Source organism: the organism of the source record quoted next, unplaced genomic scaffold (assembly GCF_019419815.1).
Source record: "Pyrus x bretschneideri cultivar Hongxiangsu unplaced genomic scaffold, Pyrus_bretschneideri_v1 Contig8, whole genome shotgun sequence".
Classification (NCBI taxonomy): Eukaryota; Viridiplantae; Streptophyta; class Magnoliopsida; order Rosales; family Rosaceae; genus Pyrus; species Pyrus x bretschneideri.
The window spans coordinates 6,991,732-7,000,832 of NW_025999820.1; the positions used below are offsets into that span (position 1 = coordinate 6,991,732).

The following is a 9,101-nucleotide window of genomic DNA, read 5'->3' on the forward strand; positions in this document are numbered from 1 at the left end:
ATACCAACTAAGATTTAGCCTAAAGTGAGAGGAGGAGCCTAGTTGAAACCCAAGTTTTTACGCCTCACATGGGGGGCCGATTGTCAAGGCAGCTGTCGCCTACCATCATGAGCCCAACGGCTCTATTTCTATCCTACAGTTGGTTTCTTTGGACCATTGGTTGATCCAACGGTCCAAATTCAAAAAAAAATTTATAAAAAAAAATTCAAAATACATTGAATCCAATGGCTGAGATCGAATATAATCAAATCTAACGGCCCAAATTTAAATCCAACGGCTAAAATAATTAAAAAAAATTATTTAACTCAAAATTCACCCAAATTTAGTGATTTTTCAATATTTATCGGAATCTAAATATTTTTACGTTAAAAAGTTCATAAAATTAATTTAGGATAGTGTACATAATTTTTTTTTTAAATTACTTAAAAGAAGAAATTAGCCTAAATTTATTCTTTAATAATCTTGGGCTAAAAATTTAGGCCAGAAAGGTTGGAACAGAAAAACTGTTTCTGGGTTAAAACCTAAATTTGCTGGGATAAAAATTTTAGGTTTTAGGTCAAGGGTTGGAGAAGTACAAAACTTGACATAATACTTCAGATTGTCACATCAACCATTAATTGTAATTTGACATTTCTTTAGAGATAGTCTTATATACTTCCATGCATAATTGAGAAAATTTTTAGAAAAGACATTAAATTAATTTTTCACAAAACTAAATTTTGCTATTTTTCCTTCATAGCCCAAATGTCATAAGTATGTCTTTAATTTTTAAAAATAAAAGTTTAAACATCCTTCCTCGCCCATATGTCATAAGTATGTCTCTAATTTAAAAAATTAAAGTATAAACATTTACTTGGTTATCTACATTAAGGGAGAGATGTGGGATAAACTTCACAATGCGCTAACAATAATGTGGTTCAAATTCGTCTTTGGTGACAATCGAACCTATGACTTCTCGCTTACAAGTGAATAAGAATACCACTAAACCATAATACTAAATGACATATATTTATCATTTTAAATCTTTCATATTTACACACATTATGTGTGCCTTCGGTATCTTTTTATTTTTAAAAGACTAGCTGATGGCTTCATCACGACAGTGTATTCTTCCGTAAACCTAAAAAAAATCATATAGGCACTTCAGCTTCCTTCTACTACCATCTTTTTACACCGCCTCATCTAGTCTCTTTTTATACAAACTTATATTTTCAAACAAATGTAATTTAAAGACCCCTTAAAATAACACGGACCAAAGTGACAAACAATTTAAATTACGTGGACCAAAAATGTAATTATTGAATTTAAAGAGTACGAAACTTATAAAAACCCCACGTAAACTTCACCCTCGAAAACCCCTAAATAGAACTGCGCACGAAAACCCACACTCTCGCAGCTCCGCTCTCCAACACCGCTCACCGGAACAAACAGAAACCGCAGAGTAGCCGACGATGAACCTCGAAGACCTCGATGCGACCAGCCAGGCCCCTTCCCGGCCCAACCGGTTCGTGCCCCGGTCCTCCAAGGCCAAGCCTAAACCCAAATCCGAACCCGTCGCCAAACAAGAACCGGTCCCGAAGTCCGAGCCTGAGCTCAAACCTTCACGAGAAGATCTGGACGCCCCGATTGTGAAGAAGAAAGAAGAAGAAGGAAGCGCGCCGAAGGCCGAAGACTCAAATGGCGGTTTGAAAACCGAAAACGGCGACGTATCGAAAGAGGATGATCCTATGGAAGAAGACGACCTGGAAGACGAGGTCGTGCGGGAAATCGACGTCTTCTTCAATCCGAAAATCGATTACAACTCTAAGGTCTGTCATTCTTCTCTCTGTTGCTCTAATTTCTTGTTTTTTGGAAAGGATTTGCCTAAAATTTTGATCTTTTTCGTTGTTAGTTGTATGTATTGCAATATCCTCTGAGGCCGTGGTGGCGGCCTTACGAGTTGGAGAGCCGGTGCGAGGAGGTGAGGCTGAACCCTGCCACTTCAGAAATGGAGATTGATTTGTCTCTCGATCGGGACCCGAAGAATTTCGATGAAGATTGCGCTGGTAGATTGAAAATGACAAAGCAGGTCAATTTTGTGCATAAACATTGTAGCAATAGCTTGAGTATGTTTTGGATGTTGTGACATTGTTGCCTACACTGTTATATAATGTAAAGCAGGTTGGGGATTTGTGTTGTGTTTATTTTCAGACTTTGTCTACAACATGGAAGCCGCCCGGCACAAGTGGCTATGCTGTTGGTATTTTGATGGACAATAAGGTATCAACTTTAACATCCTCAGGTTTTATGCTGAATCTTGAATGTTGCTGGATTTACATTAACAACTGTAGGTTTGTAAACGATTTAGTTTTTAGGCAATTTCTGATCTCAAGCACTTCTAATGAAGGTTGTTTGTCATTAAGATCATTTGACGAGACCACATCCCTTGTTACCCTCAAAGTAAAGTTTTAGTAAGTAAAACGTTTATGAAGGGTTCCTGAGTTTGTGGGGCAGTTGAGTTTCCAGTCACTTCCAGTTGATCTAAACTGGAATTTTTTTTTTAAGAGAGTGCAGTCATTGAACTTGCAAAGCAAATAGGGTGTTATTTATATTTGATCAAGTAGTGTTGAAATATGTACCTAGGAAGTGTTTTGGTGTTTACTCTGAGTGGTGTTAATTTATTGAAAGCTGGCTAGGTTTAAATAAGTACTGAATGGCCTTCAGACCTGAACAAAGTTCAATTTCAAGCTTCCATATAGCTTCTTCTTGCGAGGGATTCTGTGTAAATTTTAGATGCTAAGTGCTGCTCATCCTTATGTTATCTCTCTGTTCCAAATGAAGTTGGTCACAAAGAATGAGTTTTGTTGTTTGGGATTGGATCGAACGTCTAATGCTTGATAGATGTAAATGATGCATTTGGTTTTTATTGTTGTATGATCAAATTTGTTTTTCTAATCCTTTATATGACTCTGACATGGCTGCCCTCTCTCACACATGGAAAATGAGAACTGTAATTCTGCTCAGAAATGAAATGTTCAGAGACTAGACAAGTGCAAAAAAAGTTGTCTTTCTGTTCTCTCTTTTTTATTGGTAGTTTAAGAATATATATTTATTAATTCCAATTAAACTTACTCTCACATGCTGCATATAATTAGTAACTTTTTAGTATCTCTTATGAGAGTAATTCAGTTTTATATTTATAATATCTTACATTGTGAGACTGTTGTTTTTTTTTTCTTCATTTTGCAGTTACACTTGAATCCTGTTCATGCGGTTGTGCAGCTTCGACCCTCATTGGCTCATTTGAACTCTGGTGGCTCTAAAAGGAAGAACAGTGTCAAAGGGGATGCAGAAGTTACAGTTAAGTTGGAAGACTCTGGACAAGAAAAATCTATTGGTCCATCAAAGATGCAGGTTCTCTCTGTATTTCTCTCTGTCCAATTTGATATTGTGTTACAGAATTATGGCTCTTTACTTTAGTGAAGAATTTTTTTATCATTTAGACTGATTCTGTGTACTATTGGAACTTATCAAATCTACCCAGGATTTACATTAAGATTTACAATAACCAGGCACTTTTTTTAGTCATGACTGTTAACAGAACAAGACTTGATTTTATGTTATGAGACTATTTTGTTTCAGAACAAGCGGATGGAGTCTTCAACTGATAAAAAAATTGAAGATGAAGAGGTATGAGAAAGTTACTATTTATAATCCTGCAAACTTTGTTTAATATTCTGAACTGGTGGCTATGAACAATATAAGCTATTTATGAGCAGTTCCAGTGTGGTTTTTTGTGCATTTTGGGTTCCTTAGGAGAAAATATTACTATATGTTAGCATAATAATGTTTGATGTCATCAGCCATTACAAGTGTTCTCTTTTGATTATTGTTTCTTTTTATTGCTTTTGATGTGGAGTCTTTATTATTCTGCTTTTTTGTTTTGGTTTACGTGTGAAAAAGTTAATATCTTTTAGGTAACTCAATCAATGAGAAAAATGATTCTTCGCGTCTTGTTTTCCTGTCAGATGAGAAATTGATATTTTGATCGTTAAGTTGAGTATGACATTATCAAGCTTTGTTTGTAAGTGCAGCTTATAAGTTAGAAGTTTCATTTATTCTAAGATAAGCGTATATGTTGTAGTCTTTCGTTTTCATTTCTGTTGAATCCTTTGGCTATTTATGGTTTATTCCATGTCCTTTATCTTCCCTTTAAGATTTGTGTAGTGCATTGGGTACTCCACGTCCTTTATCTTCTTACACATTAGTTGGCTTTAGAACAAACATTTAACTTGCGTTTTCATTTCAAATCGTAATAAATCATGTGAAAGGATATGTATGGGATTTTTCGTGGTTTATGTTTTTGGTCGTGAAACTGGAGAAATTTATTGTTGGTGAATTAAATTGGAACAATAGAAAATCACGTACGACCTAGTGGTATTCTTCTTCACTTATAAGTGAGAGGTCTTAGGTTTGATTATCAACAAAAGTGAATTTGAACCACATTATTGCTAGCCCATTGTGAGGCTTAGCCCATCCCCTCCCCTAAGTGTAGATAATATCGTTTGTTCAAAAAAAAAAAAAAGTATTCCGGTGGTCATTCTTTATTTGCCTGACATAGGTACAAATCTTCTTAACGTCACAGGTGGAAAAACTGGACATTTGTTCTCCCTGACATTATAAACATGTCAGGATCATTATACATGCCACATTAGCGATCATTAAACATGCCATTTTAGTGATTTTGAAACGTTGACAACTGTGGTTGACTTTGTTGATTGGTTATTTGACATTGACAGGATTTTTTATTCTTATTGCTTTTTTTATCTTTTTCTACTATTCCCAGAAATTAATGCTGTGGATTTTGTTTTTGTTTATACCTGAAGGCAAATATGTGCTTAGTTTTGTAAATGTTTGAGTATCTGTAATGGTCCAGGAGGAGCTAGAGCGGTTGATTTTATTAGATTGGTTATGATAATTTATACGAATATATAATGTATGATATCTATTTTCTCCACTGTATCTTCCAGAGTTGGGTTCCACTTCAGTATCATAGCTCAGAAAGTGACTTCTCGGCCAGATATTTACAGAAGATGGTGGGGCAAGAAAGTTCACCTATACAATTTACAATGAGCCCGTATGTTCTTATTTTTCCTTCCTAGTACTTACCTTTCCTTCCGTTCTTTAAAAGCTTTAGATGTGCTAATTACAATGTTTGACTTTTGTTATTTGAAGGCATGACTATGTTGACTCCTTGTGTCCTAGAACGTGCGAAGGTTCTTCAAGAAGGTGCGGTCATTTTTATATTATTGAGTTCTTTCATTTGATTTCACTTTAACATTGTGGAAATTATAATATTTTATTTCCTTGTATTAAGTTCTTTTTGGAGGACATTATCTTTAATTTTCAAATAGGTATGATGATTATCAATTTTTCCCCACTTTTATAAAAGAGAAATTTGCACAAATACCACCTGGTCGCTGGCCAGATAAACAATGATCAAAGTATATACTATGTTAATCCCATTCTGCTTGTCATTTTAGGTCTCTGCTTTCCCTGCCTCTGGAAGAGCGTATCAAGAAGTTGATTGTTGAGGTTTGTTGCAATTACCAAAGCCACAAATTAATGTTTTGATGATATAGTGGTAAATTTGAAGCTAATTTTTCAAACTTATCAGCATTGTTTCCATCATATGGAAAATAGCTAATTTTTCTATTATAGTTTAAAATTTCTTGAAGTCGTGACAATGAAACCAGAATTGTCCCACAACAGGAACCTGTAGCACGCCGGTTCAGTGATCTTAAGAAGTACTTTGCTCCTGATCACACTGCGGAAGAACTTCTGGATGTTCTTCAGAAGCATGCTCAGTTGTTGCTGTCCTCTGGTCTTTGGGTTCCAAAAACCTTATTATTATATCCAAATAAAGATGATAAAGGCTTGGATACAAATCATATATCAACTAAAGATCATAAAGATCGGCAGACAGCTAGAAATTACATCCTGAATTTACTTCGGAAGAATCCTGTAATCAGAAATTCACAGCTAGACCTCCAAGAGGGCATTAGAACTCATGTGTATGAATCCCTTAGAATATTAGCTGTCTCAAGACCTTCCACTCAAGATTGGAAATTCAAAGAGCAACCAGATATGTCTTTCATGGAACGCTACCCGGACATTGTTAAAACCCAAGAACAAAACTGGGAAAGGATTGAAGAAAAGTTGAGGATAGCCTTTAAATCTAATACTGACCGTTATATGAAGAGTGCTAGTATAACTACTACGCGTGGCAAACCACTGAATTCTGATAAAGGTACGACAAAAGCTGCAAGCGAAGTTCACACAGGGGGAAGAACCATGTCAGATGAAACTCGAGCAGCTCTACAAGAGGCTATAAAGGAGGTTTTTCAAGAACACAAGGTTTGCAAGTAAGTTTTCGAAGTTTTCAAGACTATCTTTTTCATCTTTTGTTTTGTTTTAAAATTTTTAGTTCTGCGTAATACGACCGCATAATGGGATTTGGATCCCATTAGGATCTAAATTGTGGGGATCCTAGGGATCCTCACATCTTAGTCGTTCATCGTACATCGTGTGGTCAGAAATCATTTTGAATATTTTTATTTAAAATTAAACACAAATAGTACCTAATGAAAATTGGCCGCACGATGTACGATGAACAGCTAGGATGTGAGGATCCCTAGGATCCCCACAAAGAGTATCCTAAGAGGATCCTCATCCTGCATAATGGTTGTTCCCTAGTGTTGCTCTATTTGGAAAGTTTAATAATAATCAAACAGTACTTTCTTATTATTCGTAGTTGAATCATCTTAAGAAGTGTTTTTATTGCCCTACACGGCGATGTAGACTTTACATTACTAATGCTCTCTGTTCTTAATGCGATAATGCTGTCAGTAAAATTGGAAGTCTCTCTCTCATTCTTGTCGTCTTGAGTTTTGTCATTTTGTGGGCAGCTTTCAACTGATACGTAGAGGATTAAGTGATCTGGCAGTCAGAACATCTACTCTTCCAAAGGTTGATCCTAGAAGTAAAAAGGTGACAGCTGCACAATATGGAGTTCAGGCTCCTCCACATGAGCTGCAGAAAGTAATAAGTGAAATTGCGATAGACATACATGGTTCGTATGTCTTGAAATCATCACCAGATCACCCAGAGCATGACAAATTGAGGTTGTTCCCGTTTTCTTCTATTTTTAAATTATTTAGTCCCAAAAGCATACAATGTTGTGCACCTTCACTGGGGCTTTGACATATTACCAGAAGAGGTTTTGAGAATCACTTGAATACTTAATAGCAACTATGATGATGTTGTGCTGTGTGTGGTTCCTGTGTGATTTCAGAATAAGCAAGATTCCCTTCATTAAAATTGTCGTAAAGTAATAAGTTCTACTCTTATTTAACTTAAGTTTGAGTTTGTTCTTGCAGGAAGGTTGTAATGGATCTTCTATGCGCAAAAGGACCTAATGCTAAGCTTAAAAGGGGTGAGGTTTCTGAAGCAACTAAGATTTCTCTTGGAAAGGAATTCACTGCTAACGAATTCAGCAAGGTCAGTTTTATTTCATGTTTGCGATTCGACAGAGTTTTACATTGGTTGTCAGGTTACCTAGCACAATTTCTTTCTCCAATCTTGTGACATGTTCCTCAACAAATTAAAATTTAGAAGACCCTAGGCTCCAAAAACCCTAAACCAGACCATTGTCGTCTTCTTCTTGCTGCCCTACGTTTCCAACTCTGTTCTTGAACCACTCGATGGTTCTTATGTATCAGCAGCCTGCAAACACATCGGTTTCTTTTCAGAATCATGGTTTCATTAAGTATTCCAGGTTATTGCGATGTTTAGTGAATGGTGTAAATGGTGTATCAGTGATGAATGCAGCATTGGCCTGTAATACGATATCTCGTGATAATTTCTTAATACAGGTTGCTTTCTTGTGCAGGTCATTAATGAGTTCTGCGTGTCCAGCGGTTCTTCATGGGTCTTAAAAAAGGGTGATGGCGGAAACTGAATTTTGGAAACGTGATGAAATTTATTCACGGTTTAACGGAAAGCAAGCTACCAGATTGATTTGTTCTTTCCTTTCCCAGTGAGTATATGGTCGTAGACTCGTAGTATAATACTAGAATCGTAGAATGATAGTTTTGTGCAGACACATACTTGACATGAAATTTTGTCGTCGTAAATCGTTGTTCTATTATCAATGAAAGAAGAAAAGATTACAATTTAAAGCCACGTTCATCGGCCACTGTATTGGAATTTTTCATATGCTTCCTCCTACTTGTGCAAGAATTTCAAGTAACGCCATTCAAAATATGGCAGTCTTGAAGCCACACCACCGTACATGTGATCGGATGGCGAATCCCACGATCAATACTGAAGATTGGATGGCGTATGCGAGCGCTTGCGCGTGTGACTATTCAAACAGTGGGATAATTACGTTAAATCTAACTTTCTTTGTGTGAGCATGGTTTTTTAAAGGAAGTTTTAATGAAAAATCTATGGTATTGTTTATTTTAACGAAAAATTATATTTTTACACTAAAAAGTCAATTCTGGTACTATTCATTTTACCTTTTATTTTGTCATTATCATTAAAACTCAAAGTTTTTAAACCTTTTTCATTAATTTTTTAAATAATAATTATGGTGGCCAAAAGAGGAACCACGTATGGTCTCTTATGTTTTATCAACTCATCAGTTTGGTTTTTATATGTTCCAAACTTATCAGTTTAGTTCGTCATCTCTTACTATGATCATCTAAGTTGTCCTTGTCATCCCACTTTTTATTTGATTAATCTTAAGGTATAAGCATTTATTTCATCAAGTGTAAATGTTAGAGAGATTACATCAAGAGTAAATGTTAGGGAGTTCATATTTTAAACCATATTGGTGATTTGGTAAAATAGGAAATGCTAAGGAGATTCTTAAAAGTGGGACTCCATGAACTCTCTACCACTTCAAGTTTTGGTGCAGTTTTGGTTCCAACATTATATGTCACATCCCGGCCCGGGGCGGATCACTTCCCGGGCCCCGCTCTACCACCGTAGTACGATATTGTCCGCTTTGGGCTTACCATTCCCTCACGGTTTTGTTTTTGGGAACTTACGAGCAA

General features: G+C 36.1%; 1 protein-coding gene across 2 annotated transcripts; it reads left to right on the top strand.

The window, feature by feature from the left end:
- Positions 1-1,344: 1,344 nt before the first annotated feature.
- LOC103947489 (DNA-directed RNA polymerase III subunit RPC5) lies at positions 1,345-8,223 on the top strand. 2 transcript variants are annotated; one of them, XM_048575512.1, is made up of 12 exons: positions 1,345-1,808; positions 1,892-2,068; positions 2,161-2,259; positions 3,229-3,393; positions 3,622-3,669; positions 5,010-5,116; positions 5,215-5,268; positions 5,523-5,574; positions 5,752-6,404; positions 6,948-7,163; positions 7,419-7,539; positions 7,931-8,223. In XM_048575512.1, exons 1-12 carry the CDS (start codon positions 1,452-1,454, stop codon positions 7,997-7,999), a joined length of 2,118 nt encoding a protein of 705 aa, XP_048431469.1. In that variant the 5' UTR covers positions 1,345-1,451; the 3' UTR covers positions 8,000-8,223. The 2 variants fall into 2 exon arrangements, with proteins under 2 accessions (XP_048431469.1, XP_009356671.2); XM_009358396.3 differs by having other exon boundaries at positions 2,191-2,259.
- The last annotated feature ends 878 nt before the right edge of the window (positions 8,224-9,101 follow it).